At 43.8% G+C, this 18992-nt stretch overlaps 1 protein-coding gene across 10 annotated transcripts in view; it reads right to left on the bottom strand.

The window, feature by feature from the left end:
* Nucleotides 1-13772: 13772 nt before the first annotated feature.
* Nucleotides 13773-18992, bottom strand: part of Mbnl2 (muscleblind like splicing regulator 2) — a 154672-nt gene continuing 149452 nt past the window's right edge. For 5 of the 10 annotated variants that reach the window (XM_051160972.1, XM_051160974.1, XM_051160980.1 and 2 more), the window contains one exon: nucleotides 13773-15509. In XM_051160972.1, coding sequence (XP_051016929.1) covers nucleotides 15382-15509 — 128 coding nt within the window. In that variant the 3' untranslated portion in view covers nucleotides 13773-15381. The remainder of the gene's footprint in view (nucleotides 15510-18992) is intronic. The other 5 variants (XM_051160973.1, XM_051160975.1, XM_051160981.1 and 2 more) reach the window with 1 other exon arrangement.

The following is an 18992-nucleotide window of genomic DNA, read 5'->3' as shown; positions in this document are numbered from 1 at the left end:
ACACATGCACACACACACACACCATCTTTTATGATCTCTTTTCATCACAGAACTTTCAAAGTCTAATGCTCACAAATGCCTCTTTCTCTTTAACGATGTGGTGTAGGTATTTTTAAGTGTGCTTGGCAATTATATGCTTTCATTGTCTCCCCTTTAAAGTTAAATCAGACATTTTCTGTTATGGGTACAGTGTGTTCTGTACCAAAAGAAAAATCTCCGCTTGGAACCACGGTATTGCTGAATGGTTCTGCCAGAGACCTTTATTTCAAAGGCAGGATTTAATTTCACCGGAGATGGCAATGTGAAAGTCCTTTACCAGCAATTAGCTTAGAAAACAGCAGTGACCTCACTTTCTCCACTGATGTTTGGAGGCTAGACAGCAGATTTATGAGATTCCTTTCCTAACTTAGGTGAAATTGTTAAGAACTCACCACACACAGTCTAGGTAAGAAAAGCAGATGTGCAAATGTGGCCTGGCCTTAGGACACAGCTATGGCCCATGTCACAGTCCTGAGAGGCCTTCCCCTGGGAAACACCTGTGGCCTCTGTCACAGTCCTGAGAGGCCTTCCCCTGGGACACACCTGTGGTCTCTGTCACAGTCCTGAGAGGCCTTCCCCTGGGACACACCTGTGGTCTCTGTCACAGTCCTGAGAGGCCTTCCCCTGGGACACACCTGTGGCCTCTGTCACAGTCCTGAGAGGCCTTCCTCTGAGACACACCTGTGGCCTCTGTCACAGTCCTGAGAGGCCTTCCTCTGGGACACACCTATGGCCTCTGTCACAGTCCTGAGAGGCCTTCCTCTGGGACACACCTGTGGCCTCTGTCACAGCCCTGAGAGGCCTTCCCCTGGGACACACCTATGGCTTCTGTCACAATCAGATAAGTGAAGTCCACTCCAGGATGGGCCACTCTGGCCTTGCTTTGTCTTCATCTCTACTACAGTTTTCATTGAGCTAATGACCATAAAGACAACAGAACCCACTAAGTATCCATCTTCTGAGTTCTCATTTATAGATGGTGAAACGTAGACCGTAAGAGGTTGTCTTGTCCAGGGATGACAGTTACTAAGTGACCAGAGCAAGACTGGAGCCCAGAAAATCTGATTTCCAAGCCACTCACCCAACTGCCCTACTGTAACTGATGATGTTTGCAATAGTCATTACTGCTGGCTAGCGGTTCATGCAGGTGATCCCGCTGTGTGCTTGTCAGTCTTGGCTATTGTTAGCACTGGCTAATTTGAGCTTAGCTTTCTACCTCAGGCCTTTACTATCACAGCCAGTGCCCCATGCCCCAAAGTTTTCTAAAGTAATGGTAGCAATTTGAACTCTCAGCAATGCTTTGCTCTAGCAAGTATCGCTCCACACATTCACCTCTGATGGTCTGGTAGGTCTGAACTGGGGTAGGGTGTGCATCAAGGTGCACTGCCCCCGCCTGTGCTTATAACTGATGGGTTGGTATTTTTTGAGACAGGATCTTGCTTTGTAGCTCAGGCTGACCTGGAGCTCTCTATGGAGCTCAGGCTGCTCTCAAACTCCCACTCTTGCTGCCCCTGCCTTCGGAGTGCTGGAGTGATGGGCATGGGTCTTCATGGCCAGACTACTGTGATTTTAATGGGAATTTATCTAACAAAGTGGTGAATTTTCCACATTATTGTCTTTTCTATGAATACCCATTCAGGTCTTTCACTCGTTTTTATACTGTGCTGTTTTTCTTTTCACATTGACACACAGGCATTCTTCACGTATTCAGATACTAAGCTTTTACCCTTTGAAATACATCACGCATCTTCTCTGGCTTGTGCCATCTCAGGGTCCCTTCAGCACCTCTAAATACATGGGAAAGTCTCAATTTTGTAAATTTTACTTTATTTATTTACTTATTTATGTATTTATTTATTGTGTGTGTGTGTCTGTGTGTTTGTGAGGGGGAGGGGAAGAGAGAGAGAGAGAGAGAGAGAGAGAGAGAGAGAGACAGACAGACAGAGAGACAGACAGACAGACAGACAGAGGAGGGATATGTTCAGGCACAGGAGTCAGAAGACAGCTTCATACAGGAAGAAGTCAGCTCTATTTCTCTGCCTTTCATGGAAGTCACACTTTCAGGCAAGTGACCACATCCAGCCGACCATCTCTCTAGGCCTCTTAAAGTCTCACTTTGAAAATACTTAAATTTGTTAATCTTTTCTCTTAAGAGTCTGAGTTTCCTTGTAGGCATCTAAGGCAGTGGTTTTCACCCTGTGACCTGCGACCCCTTCGGAGGTCAATTAACCCTTGCACGGGTGCTGGCTAGCATCACCGGAAAACACAGACTGTGAATGTTGCCTTTATGTCCTCCGATGAGAAGGTGAGATGAGAGCAGTACCCAAGCCTTTCTAGTTCTTTCTGAACTCTTGCTGGCTGCTTCGACTCAGCTGTTCTGGCCCAAAACTCCTCTCCAAGCTGGCTGACTCAAACTGGCTTCTCTCAAACTATTTTTGGCAATATGTTCTAATCTTCTCATTCTCTGGCTCATTCTGTCTTCACCTGTGTGTGGCTTGTTCTCTCTGCAACCTGTCTCTGTAACAAAACAAAACAAAACAAACAAACAACCAAAAAACAACCAAAAAAACCCAACCCTCTTGGTAAAAAAACTCTCTTCTCTCCCTGAGTTGCTCTTAAACAGCTCCTCTTTCCTGTCTGTTCTCATAAGAGTTGGGCGTATCCCATCTCTGACTCATTCTGTCAAATCTTTCTCTGATTCGTCACTTTGTCTGCCCCTCAATTTCGGGTCACTTTCAAACATGGCTGCTTCCTTCTGCAAACTAACCTTGCCTTCATTGTTTGGGATTAAGGGAGTGTGCTCAGGGCTGGTCTGCATTCCGGCCAGATCACATAGATCTGGAAGATCAGATGTGATCCCTTGACAGAGCAGCCATGTTGCTGGATTAACACTCCTCTACAGCAGACATTTATCTTATGATTCATAACAGTAGCAAAATTACAGCCACGTGGTAACAATGAAAATACTTTTATGTTTGTGGGTGTCACCACAACACCAGGAACTGTATTACATTGTTGCAGCGTCAGGAAGGTTGAAAACCACTGATCTAAGGTCTCTTGCCTTGCCTCAAAGATGTTGTGTACTATTGTCTTGGTCTGCTTTCTATTGCTACGATAAAACACCAAAAGGTCGGAAAGGGTATATTTTATCTAAAATTCTGAGTCCCATCCACACAGCTGAGAGCCAGCACAGGAACTCAGAGTGGGACCCGGAGGCAGGTACTGAAGCAGAGACACGGAGGGATGCTGTTTGAGGCTTGCTTAGTTCGCTTCCGGAACTCAGCACACCCTACCTAGGAGGGCACCTCCCACAGCCGACTGGGCTCTCCCACATCAATTTTTAATAAAGAAAATGCCCAACAGGGTAATGCCTACAGCTCAGTCTTATGGATACATTTTCCCAACTGATGTTTCTTCATCTCAGCTGACCCAAATTTATGTCAAGTTGAACAAAAAACAAACAAACCAAATGAAAACAAAACAACAACAAAACAAAACAAAAAACCAAAAACACTAGGAAGCACAACCCCAAAATGTTTAGTTTTACACTTAAGATTATTGTTTAAATGTATGATCTCACATTTAACTCCCCCCTCTACTTAGAATCGAATCAGCAATCTTCCGGTATGGTGGAAGTACGGATGCAACTTGTTTATTTACTTTTAATCTAGTGCACAACCAAACGCCCCAGTACCACGTACTGCATCACTGCATCGTCTCTGCCTGGCTGCGATCTGCATTGAACACCTCCTCCTCTCTGCTCAGCCGGTATCTCCCGGTTCCGTGCCCTCTTAGTTGCTATCACTTTTATGGATTAGTCTGCTGGTAGACACCTGTGCTTTCTGTGGAGGCTGTTCCCCTTTGTCCTCACACTCCAGCCTCCACACACGTGACTGACTTGTGAGGAGTGCAGTGTGAGCATCTGTCTGTTCACCTCTGGCTCTGGCTTATAGCCACCACCATTAAAGCCCCTGCTTTCCATGGCTGCTGTGCTGCCCGGCGCTCATGCCCAGCGGTCTTTGGAAGTCACGTGATGTGCAAGGGGCGTCTCTCGGCAGTTGTGTTCCCAGGTGACTGGGACGAGCCCGGCCCCTCTATTAATCAGCTTTATTTTATGGGAAACACATTTTTTTTTCCCTTGCAAAGTCACTGAGATGTGTGTACGACAATAATTGGGATTAATTTAATTAGTTCATATTGACTTATGCACATTTGCATAAATATCTAAAGAGCAGTTAATTCATTGGTGTTTTCTTTGTCAAACATTACACAATCTGGAGTAATTGATGAGCTTATCTTCTTTTTTCTTTTTTGTACATTTCACTTCTTTTTTGTGGGGGAGGGGTGAGGGTTTCGAAACAGAGTCTCTCTGTGTAGCCCTGGCTGTTCTGGAACTCACTCTGTAAACTAGGCTGGCCTCTAACTCACAGAGATCCGCCTGCCTCTGCCTCCCCGAGTGCTAGGACTACAGGCGGTCGCCCCCACATCTGGCTCGCTTTTCACTTCTCGTATCCCATTATTAGCCAACAGTGGCTGCACCGTATGGAAACTAAGCAACTGGTTCACAGTTACTGTGCTCCTGACGGTGAAGGGAGCCTCCTGAGACTCACTGAGTAGGTTACGCTGGCTCCCCACTTCTGGGGCTGCACGCATGCGCAGCTGCATCGGGCATTTTTATATGGGTGCTGGGGATTGAACATCGGGTCCCCATGCTTGCAGGGCAGCACTTAATAAAAGATCTGTATCTCTAGTACCAATAATTTTGGTTTTTGTTTTGTTTTGTTTAATTTACTTCAAATTATTCCCTGAGTCCTAGGGGTTTGGGCTCTACTTTAAATTTGTGCCTGAGGCAGGCTAGCGAACTTTGGCCCTGACCTCGGGCTGTCAGCTGTTTCCTCTGTCAGCCTCTCTGCCTGCAGCAAGCAGGGTCTTCCTGCTGAGTCTTGTTTATTAGGAGACGATAGATATAGTGTTGGGTCATGCAGAATTATCTGGAATGTTCATTGCAGTAAAATAGTCACTGCTGAATTGTCTGCTGAGCTAGGCCCAGGACCTGACAGCTGGTCCCTGGGTTATATAATTCCACTGCAAGGGAACTTGACTGTCCACCCAAGGTACCCTTCCCAAGAGCAGGCCTGAGAGCAGGAATGACGTCTACAGAGACGCTCGCTGCAAGCAGTAGACACCGGGCGTGGGCTCTGTGTGTCAAGGGCGATCATTCCTTCTTGTACTCCAGGAATAGCCCTAAGACTGTCGTGTGTAGTAACTGACGTAATTCTCACAGCCACCCCACCAGGCCAAAACTCAAATCCCTTTTTCAGAAAGGAAACACGGGACAGGAATTCAGTCATTTACCTGTGGTCACACAGTCCGTGACCTCAGCTAGCATGCCTGCCTGCCAAGCCCATGCTTGGAGCCCCTTCTGCTGCCTTCCGGGAGGGTTAAAGAGCGAAGTGAGCTTCATGAGCGGCAGTGTAAACCAGCGACCAAGAGGGGGCGCTCAAGCTCACCAACTGTCAGGGCTCCTGTGGCCTCCTAAGCCTAGAATACATAAATTATATTTTTTTGTGTGTGTCCTCAGCCCATCGGCTCATGCCTTAAGTGTGCTTATTGATCTATGTAAAGATTTTGACCAGAGCAAACCCACCTAATACGTGGTTTGCATTAAAAACATATCAATGACTCTTAGAGTGTAGGCTTTGATCTTTTACAAACCTACTTTATTTGGGGTTCTTTGACTTGGGGCTCCCTTCCAACCCACCTGCCTTAGATAGGAGAGTAAAGAGATTAGGGGGGATAAGAGAAGTAGACCTTTCTAGACTCAGTTCCTTGGGCCGATTCCTCTCTCTGAGGACCTGTTAAACAGCATGCCAGAAAGTCAGCAAAAAGCAACAGCAACCACAGCAGCCGGAACCCGGAACTTCAAAGCATTCTTTGGAGTGTTTCTCTCTAGGAGCATCTCAAAGTGATGGAGAGATAGATAGTAGATAGATAGATAGATAGATAGATAGATAGACAGAGAGAGAGAGAGAGAGAGAGAGAGAGAGAGAGAGAGAGAGAGAGAGAGAGAGTTCCTCTAGTCCCACAGTGCATGTGTGTGTAGGAGGACCGCACTGTGGAGTTGATTCTCCTTACCTGCGTTCTGGGGACTGGACTCAAGCCTCAGGCGCCTGTAGCAAGTGCTCCACAGTGGCCTCCCTCATGCATTCTCAGCAGAGACACCTACATTTATACCCCTGCTCGTCCTGGTGCGACAGGAGTTCCCACCTTGCCAAAGCCTGTGTTCATTGCCCCCCCCCCCCCCCCCCCCCTGCTGCCCCTGCCCCAGAGCATTCTCCTGTGTGCAACACCCTGAACGTCTCCAGATCTCACCACTCTCTAGACTGGATGTCTGTGTAGTGATTTGGAAAACATTAAGAAACACCTTCAAAACACATCTTGTATTTTGTTTGCATCTATTTTTTTCTTCCCTGAAATGATTGTAACTAGATTATGAAAGCTTCATACTGTTTTATAGTCTAATAAGGAAGTAAAGTGTGTGTGTGTGTGTGTGTGTGTGTGTGTGTGTGTGTGTGTGTGTTTCTGGCATTTTGGGATACATAAAGGATCAAGGGTGTTATTTAATGATTATTCTCCTAGTTAGTTCCTTAGACAGGAATGTGATCTGGTGGAGGCAAAAATAACTGTATTTCTTGTCTTAGATTTTTTTTCTTGCTTTCTTCCACCACTAGTGACTCATCACCAGATATTTATTGAATGCCAGTATGTTTCAGACACCATTTTCCTTCTTTCCTTCTCTCTCTCTCCCCTAAGCTTTCCCTCTCTTTCTCCCCGGCCCTCCCTCCCTCCCTCCCCTCCTTTGACAGAATAGTATACTGTGGCTCAGAATAGCCTGGAACTCATGGTCCTTCGCCCACCTCAGCCTACTGGTTGCTAGAGTTACAGGCTTGTGCCACCAAACTCAGAGCTGGACACTATTTTAAACAGGGAGGACATGGTGGTGAACTCCATCATGGTGTCACAGTCCAATGAGAGAGATACACTGTACATCCACGTCATGAGATGTGGATGAGAAAAATCGTGGTCGGTGCTATGAGAGCAACGCACACAGAGGTGGGATGGACGAAGCCATTTAGAGCCAGGGTGAGGTGACATTGTCTTCAGAAGAAACTGACCTGGCATTATGAGAGAAGGACACACACAAAATCCACGGATTCAGGAGGAAAGGACGCCTCCATGCGCCTGAAAATTAGACGCCAGAGGAACTGAACAGAAGTTGGTTTGTGATGGACGTTGGAGGTTGGTCTGGTGTATTTTGATGCTAATTTCTGCTTGCTGTCTTTGTGCCCCAAGTATTGCTACGTAATCTTGCCTTAAAACTTATTCCTATTTGACCAATAAAAAGCAGACACACCTGGGTAATCAACTGGGATAGGTGTGGCTATGTTTCAAGGGTTTTTGAAGACAGGAGAATCTTGGGAAAGAGGGGAGACAGGATAGAGGAAGAAGGAGGAGGAGGCTCACCATGGGATAGAAAAAGAGCTGCGTAGGCCAGAGAAGGCACTCTGGGGTTCCTCACGGAAAGAGATGGCAAACAGTAGCAAGCATTTGGGGACTATGGATGGGAGGTTGCCAAAGAGAAATGCTTAGAAGCAGATGGAATGAATGGGGTGGAGACTGGGAGATATTGGAGGACAGCTTAGGAGGTAATATCTGCCCTGTCCAGGTAAAGGCTTATTATAAAATACATCAGGTGTCTGTGTTTTCATTGATTGCTAGCTGCTTAGAAAATACTACCATAACAATAACTAGTCTAATAATAAGTATTTATTAGGCCACATTTCTAAATTAACTACAACAAATGGGGGCTGTGGAGATTTGAGTGAGAACGGTCCCATAGGCTCATGTACTTGCATGCTTGGTTTCCAGTGGGTGAACTGTTTGGGAAGGACTAGGAGGCGTGGCCTTGTTGGAGGGGGCGTGCCACTGGGGATGGGCTTTGAGGGTTCAAAAGCCCATGCCAGGTTTCAGTGTCTCTCTTTGCCTTCTGCCTGCAGATCGCCTTCTGCCCCAGGGCAATGCCTGCTGTGCTCCCTGCCTTGAGGATAAGGGACTAACCCTCTGGCATGTAACCCAGCCCCCAAATGCTTTCTTTTATGAAAATGTCTTAGTAATGGTGACTCTTCACAGCGGTAGGACAGTGACTAAGTCAGGAGCAAAGGACAGGATGACTCTGGGGATGCTGCCTGCCAAGGACAAGAGTCTCAGGAAACCAGGAGACAGTGAAGCTTGAAGGGTTCCTTTCTGCTTACGGATAAAGGGATGCTGAGAGAAAAGGCAGGGTGGCAGAGTGTGAGGCGGCCGGTCACAACGCATCCACAGTCAGGAAGCAGAAGCCTTGCTGGGGAGTGGAGCTAAGAAGCATCAAGGCCTCGTGACCCGCGCCCTTCCTCTAGTCCTCACCTCCAGGCACACTTCTAGCTGGATCAGAAGAACTAAGTGTTTAATAAACTTTAAACGCAGGATGATTTGTGGGAGCATCCTCCATTTAAACCAGCTTCCCCGTTTACCTGATAAGGGTAGAGATGCAGTCTCCCAAAACGCATCTTGAACTCTTCACCCCCGTGAACGTGTCTGTATTTGAAAACAGTCTTGCAGATGCTACCCAGTTAACGTGAAGCCCTTAGTGTGGCCTTGGTTCGGTGTGAGCGGTGTCCTTATAAGGTAACCTGAAGATACAAACAAGGAGCAGCATGTGATGTTGGGTAGTGCAGCGACGAGCCAGGGAAGCTAAGGGTTGCTGGCGGCGTCCACTAGACTCTGAACTGTGCAGGCTTCAGGGCCTCATGAGGAGCTAACTAACGGAGAGAACCTCTGGATGGCGGAAGCTTGGGCTTTCCTTACGTCCCTGTCCCCTGAACTGCTAAGACTGCTTGGTCTGGGCTTATTGGATATTGGTTGAATTGACGTAATTGGAGGCTTCCACATAATGAACGAGGCTCGTTATAAATTTCCTATAATTTACCCACCGGCTTCTCCCTTTAACTGTCATTGAGGAAATAGAAGGGGCGCCTCTTCATTGTCAACACATGTTTGGGTAGAGCAAGCAGATAAGTAATTACCGTGGGACCCGAGCACGCACTTGAACACTATTTTAGGGGGTAGGCTAACTGAGGGCCAGCAGGCAGGTGTGCCGTGTCAAAGCCCGCTCCACAGGGCTGGCACATGGCCTCTTAGTGACATCTTGTTGTGTCTCAGCGAAACAGACTCAGTCTGACTCTGGGTGAGGAAACACGGTGCTTAGAAGTTGTGCAAATGCAGACTTGAGAGTTCAACTTGGGCAGAAATTCAGCTCTTAGCCACCAAGCTATTGTGACACGCAGACGCGGATCTTTCTGTAGATCCAAGAGAAGTTTGTCATCCCCGATGGTAAATGCTTGGATCACACGCCACATAGACTTGCGAGAGTGCTACATACGCACTCATGCCGCGCTTTGTTAGGTACATTGGCAAAACCTGGATCGATTTCTCTGGACACAGCTGGAGCTCTGGGGCTCGTGTTCTTTAACCTGTCGGTCTACTTTGGGTGCATTTTCTCCCCCTGTACGTCCATGTATTTTGTATTTCAATGCATGAGTTTCCATCCCCTAATTTGAGGACTCAGTAGAGGCCAGGAAAGGGGAACCCTGCCAACCATAGTGCTTGGCTTGTGTGCCTATGAGAGCTTTCCTTTGAACAAAAGATTTTCTTTTAAAAAAAAAAAAAAAAAGAAAGAAAAAAAGAAAAGAAAAAGACTGGCCTCATTTCAATTGTTGTGCTAGCGTGCACATGAGAACCAGTCTGAGTATTTTTTGCTTACATAAGCCGAAGGTCTGGGAAGACCGACAGTAAAGTTAGGACACAGAGAAAAACAAGAGTGATATCCAGCTTCTTAGCCTCTCTGGACACAGCTGGATTTTAGTGGAATGCCTTACATGTGTGACCTTTTGTGACCTTTATGCAGAGCTGTATTCTTTCTGGCTATTTTCCCCAGACTTTCATCTTCTCAGGGACTATATATGGGTCTGGCGGCTCTAGGACTTCATAAAACATCGCTACCAGGCAAAATTCAATGGCTCTCCTTCGGTTGTGTTTTAGGAGAACCGTATGGAACTTGACAAAGGCTAAACAAAACTGGGCTACCCCGGAGAGCGGGCACTTCTGGTCCTAATAAAGAATTAAGCTCTCTCCTAAATCTTTAATAGTACGTTGTAGTTTGCAACTACAAAGTATTTCTTACATTGTATTGTGACTGGGAAGAAAACCCATTTATTTGAAGTAAAAAAAATAACATTTACTTTAAGCCTACATGAATACTGTACTCATAACTTTTAATGAAAGTTTGGCTCAAAGAATGCCACAAAGTAAGCTCATTGCAACATGGCCGTGGTGTTAGGATGAGCCAAGACCGGAGGTTCTGATCCATAAAAGGGCTGCCTAGTTTTTATGAGTTTTTATTTTTCCTCTACATGTGAGTATAAGGGATCCTTTGTTAAGCTGGAGACGGTGTAAAATGTATGTGAACCAAACCAGTCACCGTTTCTACCCTATTTCATGAAAACAGCCCTATGTGAGGGGGTTTATGAAATGCTCTTATTAAACTTAAGCCAACCAGCACATATGAAAATGATGTGGGCTGCGCCAGAAAGACACCTCCACAGTTGGCAGGCAACCAGCTTTTAAAGGAATTGAAACAGGAGGAGGAGGAGGAGAAGAAGAAGAAAAAGAAGAAGAAGAAGAAGAAAAGAAGAAGAAGAAGAAGAAGAAGAAGAAGAAGAAGAAGAAGAAGAAGAAGAAGAAGAAGAAGAAGAAGAAGAAGAAGAAGAAGAAGAAGAAACTGAAGGCATGTGCTGGCTGGCCACAGGATGTGCCAGGCGAGCTATGATCACTTTTCCTGGAAAGACAGACACTGCGAAGCCCTGTTGATCTAGAATCCCGCTGTTCACAGCGTGCGTGGTTGCTGCTCTCTGAGCTAGGAATCTCAGCAGAAGCCGGACTCACGTGTCAGTTATTAGCAGTTCTCTCTCTTCATCAACACAGCATGGACTTGATGAAAATCTGCTTAACGTGGAGCGTGGAGCACGGATCTCCTGCCCTGCCACTCACCTCCCCCACGGCCTCCCCCAAGGAACAGAGGGAGTCGTTAGCAGTTCATTCTTTGTAAGTCATAGTTACTGACAAGAACGCAGTTGTTTTCATGAAGGGGGAAGGTCCGACAGCAGCGGTTGCTCAATTTCTCAGACCTTGGCTACTCAAAGTGGGGGAATTATTCCTTAGAGAGTCAGCATGTTGAATACTTCTGGCGCTTTAGAGATCAGAATGTTGAATATTATCTCAGTTTGCCCGACTGTCTGTAATTCTGTAGCATTGCAAACACACACACGCACACACACACACGCGCGCGTGCAAAACCCACATTGGTTAAGGAGAAAAAATGCATTTCTAGGTCTAAAATATCATTTTTAGACAGTCCAAAATTGAAACACTATTTTTTTAAGAGAACTATATAAGATACTTGATATTTTATACCTAAATAATTTTATGCTAAGGAGATAGACTGCTTTTATATACTTTTGTGTTTGAGATGAAGGATTAAAAAAATTAACCTTTGTTTTTTATTATTTATATGTATGTATATGTGACATATCTACATGCATGTCTGTTAACATGTTTTTATTATTTATATGTATATGTGACATATCTAGATGCATGTCTGTTAACATTTGTTTTTATTATTTATATGTATGTGTGACATATCTACATGCATGTCTGCTAACATGTTTTTATTATTTATATGTATGGACATAACTAGATGCATGTCTGTTAACATTTGTTTTTATTATTTATATGTATGTGTGACATATCTACGTGCATGTCTGCGCATCAAAGGCACATAGTGCCTAAGGTGGCTGGAAGAGGGGGTCAAATTCCTTGGAACTGAATTAACTTACAGACTGTTGCAAGCCCCCACGTGGATCCTGGGAATTGAACCCTCGTCCTCTGGAAGAGCAGCCAGAGCTCTTAACTGCTGAGCCATCTCTCCAGCCATTGAGATGTGGCTCCCTTCCAGCCCACAGCGCTGCTCCGCTCACGGTCTACCTGTGCAGACCTCTGCACCTAACAGTTATGCCTTTCTGTCCCCCTCAGCAGCTACAAAGCACGCTGCCCACCTAATCTCCTCCTAGTCTGTATCACCGGCTAATGGGCACTTCCTTTTCTTTTAATGAAACTCGCACTCTTGCTCCTGGCTCCCATGTGCACACCAATGTTCATGCCTTTTCATTAACAGTCAGAGTCACAAGCAAAGGGACTGGATGGTGGGATGTTTTGTTGCTCATTTTAAAGGATGCTGAAATTATGGTACAGTGGATCCATGTGCTCGCAGCCAAGTCTGATGACCTGAGTTAAATCTTTAGGACCATGTGGCAGGATAAAATCAGCTCCCTAAAACTGTCCACCCCGTCCCCAAACAAAAGCACAGAAGAAAAAAGTCAAAGGAAGGCCAAATCAGTCAGTCAGTCCTTGCCCTCCCCCAACCCCCTATGAAGAATAAATACTGTTTGTGCTTTGGGATCATTAAGCGGTATCTACACCAAGGTAAAAACGTTTCTGCCCAACTAACTATCGGCCTAAACAAGAAGGAAGACCACACACGCCTTTTAAATGCTTCTTTTATTTCATTGGTTGTACATTGGGTGAGTGAACTGAATATTACAACCAAAACATAGAATTGATACAAATTAGACTCCTGTTTACACTGTAAGATAACGAATGAGGAAATTCTTTAAGAAGTGTTACAGAAAGAGCTAGTAGAAATGTGACCAGTGGTATATGGCTGAAAGAGTATCTTCGTGAAGTGCTGTTATATCCGGAAAACCAAGAGTGAAATGGAGTTCCGTGCTAGCGGAGTTAGTCTCCTCATGACTACAGTAGCTGTTGAATTGATAGCTTCCTGTCTTGGATATTGGTGATTTTGTTTTCGTAATTAAACAAAGCATTTAAGATTTATTCATCATAGTCAGACTTCTGAATATAAACAAACTTTTGGCAAATAATATTTATACAGAAAAATAGTTTTAGATCCTCTCAAATCCCAGAATTATTCTATAAAATTACATTATAAATAAATAAAAAGCAAAATCTGTTGTACATATATTTGTACATCTATGCGTTTGCCTTGCCTCCTCCTTATTGAAAATGGCATATTTGACTCTCTGCATATTATAATCACAATTCTGGAAAATGGACATCATAGTAAAAATACAGTCATCTATATTGGCTGGGGGATACAGGTGATGTTTTGGATGCTCCTTTACTAAAGGGATGAAAATAGCTATGTGCTAAGAACCTTAAAATAAAAATCATGAAATGAAAGAAAAAAAAGACAGTACAACAATTAGTCTACAAAAATATTTCAGTGATTCCCATAATTTACCTTTTAGTAACGTCTACTATCTTCTCAATGAGTTTAAATGAATAAGCAAAGAAAAAAAAATAAGTATGCGTGTTTTAGGCAAGTTGTAGCATAACTACATTGTTATAGCTGAGAAAGTTACAAGTATCAGCAATACATAAAGATAAGAACTATCGAAGTGATACACATTAGACACAAATTAAAAGCGGCACGATACAAGCACTACGTAAGATTACACTTGGAAAGTGATGTCTCCTTTGATACAGGGTATCAGATCTATGACGTAAGATAAATAGTAATTAGACTTCGACCAACATGAATTAAATGCAGATTTTTTTTTTCCTCAATCGAAAAAAATGATATGGTTGATGCCTCTCGTTTTCAGAACAGGCAATGATACCAAAATTTAAAATATTGTACATTCAATCTCAAAAGTCAAAATACTTCAATCACTAAAATGTTCACAAAGAAAATGGATGTTTTAAACAATTACACATAATATCCATTTATAACAGCTGTTTCATTTCTCAAACAATAATTTAAAAACTATGTAGTACTGTGTAGGCTGTGTGCAACATATAAAATGTGAAATATGAAATATTTGGTACGATAGTGCTTAAAATAAACTTTAAAACAAACTTTATGAACAAAATTTAATTGTATCGCTATTACCTTGAAGATCAACCAAGTATTTAAAAAAGTAAACAACATTAAAATATGTTTCATCCATATATAGCATATATATGTGTATATATAATACGTATGTACTTGTATTAAAGTTTTTTATACTTTTGAGACATAAAATATGCTTTAAGGTGAAGGAATGAAAAGAACTATTTTTCCATGCTGTAGTTAGTTACAACCCTTTAATCCAACTTTTGAAATGCAAAAACAGTAATGGATTTTTTAAAAAGTGAAACTATCTACTTCTTTTTTTTTTGTTTTGTTTATATAGTAATTTAGATTAAAGTCACAGTTTGCATCTGTAGTGACTGAACTCAGACGTACTTGAACTGGAATATTATACAGACCGCCTCACCTACAGCTTCCCTGTTTGACTAGGTTTTAGTTTAGAAGAGTTATTCGGTACCAGGCAACCGGAGGGTGAGTTTGAAAGACCAATCCCTTAGATTCGACTATTGGCATGAGCCTTTCATTCTTGTCAAGCTGGATGAAGTCTGGCAAAAATCGAGGCACTTCTACAAAGTCTTTCTTATAAAACAACTTTAAAAATAGACTTGTAAAATAATACCTTCAAGACTTTGTTGGGTGGGTATGAAGCTCATACCGTGCAAAGTTTTTTTGTTTTTTTTTTTCCTCTCTCAACCTATGCAATGTTATTCTAGAATCCCATGATTCAGTGCGGCATCTCCAGGCAAACCAAACCCCACACTCTGATGTGTCCACAGCAATTGTGCTTGAACTGCCATTAAAATTTTAGACCTGCCAGGCAGGTGTACGTTTCACTTCACTTCTCCTCTTTGCTGCAGCGTTCATCTCGTCAAGAAGTGAATCATTACCCTTTGATCCAGTCAGGAAATGAAATGGTGGTGGTCGCAGTGAGAATCGAACCTGCCCTTGGAATAGGTGCTTAAACTAATGCTAACTGTTTATTGCTAAATTTGAAGTACTCGGAGTCGAAATGAGTATATTGTGTGGGCTCTCTGCATCAGCTATAGTTAGGGAAGATAAGATAATGTTCCTAGGACAGAAACTATGCTTAGAACCCTGTAAAAGAAAACCTCATCCCTAATGTCCCTGAACATCGCAGCTGGTCTCAGGTAGTTAACTATCTTGGGCTGGAATATACTAAGCATATCATATTTAATACTCATATATGACAGAGCAGAACTAGCCTTAGGGTTGTGGTCTGTCCGGAAGAACTAAATTTAGCATGCAGTTTGTGGCAACTCTACTGAGGAGGAAACAGGGTAGTATGTACAGTGACAATGTTTAGTTATTCTCAATGCAGATTCTTGGCATTCCATTCCATTTCTGTTGATTACTTCAGAATTATCTGTGAAAGAAAAAAAGAAGCACAATTCAGACCTTCTGCGGGGAAAAGAAAGAGTTTAAGTCTTATTCTTTGCAAGCAGATATTTGAGAGAAGAACGATCTTCCATTTATCACAATTCTGACAGTCATTCATTTTGTGACAGCTCTACCCCTCATGCTGAATTTCTGCACTTAGCAAGCTTCTTCTGTATGGCTGTGGCGAGGATGACAACTCAAGCACACATGTGCGCTCTGACGCCGTGACAGCATGTATGTGGGCAGGCAGTCTGTTCAGACCTCAATCTCTTAAATTATTTTGCTTCATATTTCTTTGATATGAGTTCCTATGACTACCAAGTTGATACTTGCTCTAGTGATCAGAAAGTCTAATCAGAGAATTTATTCTTTGAAAGTTGTTTATGAGCTTAACTATAAATACTCCGACTTAATCAATTAGGCGGGTTGACTATTAACTTATAATTCAAAGTCTTATCAAACACAATCTTGTTTCCAAGTTGTAACAGCAACCAGGTTCAAACCCAGGGCATGCTTCCAGGTCTCAGTAAAGAGAAAAGGCAGTTACAATCTTCAGAATAAATCCCAAAGCACAGATAAAGCTCGAGTCAGGCTACCCTGCTCAGTTCGAGCTGTGGCTCCTGGACTCCGCTGCCGAGGTTCCGCCCTGTCTTTTGCGTTACAGGGCTGTGAGTCCAGGGCCTCGAACATGCTAGGTGTGCACTCCACCACTGAGAAAAGTCCCTCTCCGACCCCATGCTCTTGAGCTGAGAGAGTTGGGCCTATGTGGTCAAGGCCATTAAATATCAAGCTTACGTATAAAGCTTTATCATAAGTGTTTGTTCTTGGCAATGCTTTGGTTTGACCCTGCATAACTAATGAACAAGAGCTCATTTGTTAAATAGCCATAAACAAGTAAGGAATAACTGTTGAAACTCCTATAGTAACGCCAGGTAACACTGGTACACATCCACCTTCAGTCCCCAGTAAAAGGGCCATGTCTACAAACATAATTTACTGCCCTGTTAGAGCAGAGCCTACGCGTACGGACACTTCCGTCTTTTCTTTGATCACTTCCGTAGTCCATAGGCAGTATTTTCAGTACGGTCAAAGGATCAGCATGTGCACCCTTTACTTTATCGAGGCATAAAGGAAACACACATCTGTGTATAAAGCTGACAGAAAATGGAGCTGATTACAGAAATGCTTGTGTGAAAGGGACGTTCAAAGCCTCAGATACTGAGGTTATTCACTTAGAATTTATTTGCCTACTTTTACTTGTATGGAGGGATGAGTGTCTGTGAGTGGGGACACTGCATTGCGTGGGTGCCCAGAAGAGGGGGTTGGGAGTTCTGAGCTGAACTGTGGGTCCTCTGGAAGCCTCTACTCTGTCCTTTGTTATTAAAATAATTACTTCACTTTTTGTTTGAAAACAGTGTTCGTTGCGTCATATACTGATAGATGTGACTAAGAACAAGACATAATTTTTATATGTAGATGCTACCACAGGAGCTAGTATTGGGATGCACTTATCATATTACCTTCAAATGACGTCATTACCACTAGGTAGTATTTGGGTTCTCCAAATAGTCAGTTTATAACTTTGCTTTTAGATGTAGATACTTGACTTTTTTGTTTTTGTTTTTTGAGACAGGGCTTCTCTATGTAACAGAGCCCCGTCCATGCTGGACTTGCTTTGTAGACTAGGCTGGCCTCGAACTCACAGAGATCTGCTTGCCTCTGCCTCCCAAGGACTGGGAGTAAAGGTGTGCACCACCACACCTGGCCTGAAACTTGATTGTTAAATAGGACTTTCCTCTGTTTCATTCCTGAGCTTCCATGCTCTCTGTACAACAGGACCACTCCCTAGGGCACCAAATCATGCCCTACTTTTTTCCCCCTATTTTTTCTTATTAAGGTAAGAGACCCTGATAAGATTTAGGGCAACCTACTAGTTTCTTATATGAACATATAATAATGTCTGTTTTGGAATATTCACAGTCCTGCTTATTGGATGAAATTAAAAAGCCAGACAGAATGAAATTTACAAACACCTGGAAAGACAGGTGCCCTACAGAAAACCCCATAAAATGAAAGTGGGCAGATGTGTTTTACAGAAACTTAGAAAAATTCTTTGACCTTGTGTGTGACAAAGAGGCTACTGAGGATCAGGTGGACTGGAAATCAGTTTCAGAGTTGTTTCTCAAAGCGTTGGCTAGACTCACCCAGCCTGCCTTTCCCCTCACCGGTAAACGCGGGTTCTGGGGTTGCTGCAGTCACAGCTGTGCTGCCTTTATCTAGACTAGAAAACTGGCTGTCAGGGCTGCACCTCTGTCTATCTGCGGAGTGACTGTGCGGGATAAACAGGATGAGGCACCCTCACAGCCACCACAGACTTCACAAGGCTCTGGGATCTGACCGCAGCAGTCAGTAAAACATCCAGATGCTCCCCTTAGACGCTGCATTTGTGGGTGGCAACGATCTCAGGGAAAGTGTCATTTATTGTTAAGTTTCTTTTCTGAGAGCTCTACCGTCTGGGGGGAGTTGTCTGAAATGAGGTTCGCTCTGGCTGGGGTGACATGTCCCTTGGAAGCAGGACACCCAGGTGATGAGCAGCAACCAACCAAGGCTGCTCATTTCAACGCTGTCCCTTCGGCTGCCATGTTCCACATTAGGTGGAATGCGCTACTCCCTTCCATCCTTAGGGCCCCAGGTGAGTGTGTGACAGACGAACTAAGCAGGGGGCAAGAGGGGAGGCTTGCTTGTGTTTGGGGGTGCCGCAGGAAGTGGGAAGATGGTGTCAGAAGCTTCTCTTTAGTTTCTGACCTTCTTTCCTTTAGTCGGGTTATATTTTTTAGTTGGTGCTGAGGGGATACAATTTAAAGACGAATAGGAACATTTTGTATGCTTTTCTGCTGGCTTGCCCTTCTGCACTGCCTATTTATCTCCCAGCACACCCTTTACCTCTCTGCCTCCCTTCCCCCACTGCTCTTCATGATGGTTTTCACACCAGGTGGGTTGAAGCCGTCAGAAGGTATCTGGACTTTGAATATTGGCACAAGCTATATTCTTAAAATTCTAGGCTTATAGGTGTTAGAAGTGACCTGGTAATACACTACAGATCTGATGTGCACACACCCGGACTTTGAGTTTGTACACTTAAAAATGGTTAATTAAACTAACAGGGCTGGGAAGGTGGCTTAAGAGTGCGTACAACTTTTTCAAAGGGCCCGAGTTCGGTTCTCAGCACCCATGTCATGTGGCTTACAACCTGCCTGCACCTTCGCCTTCAGGGGGATCTGATGCCTTTGGCATCAGCCTCTATGGGTATTTTTACTCACATGAATGTGCACGCACGCACACACACACACACACACCCTACACACAATGAACACACTAAAAAACAACATTTAAAACAGCACACCAAAATAAGTGCAATATGCTAGATGCCAGAGATTTCCTTTCTGCCTTTAGTTCAAGCTGAGGTGGC

This window comes from Acomys russatus, chromosome 18 (genome assembly GCF_903995435.1).
Source record: "Acomys russatus chromosome 18, mAcoRus1.1, whole genome shotgun sequence".
Lineage (NCBI taxonomy): Eukaryota > Metazoa > Chordata > Mammalia > Rodentia > Muridae > Acomys > Acomys russatus.
This window is presented reverse-complemented; position numbering and strand designations above follow the sequence as displayed.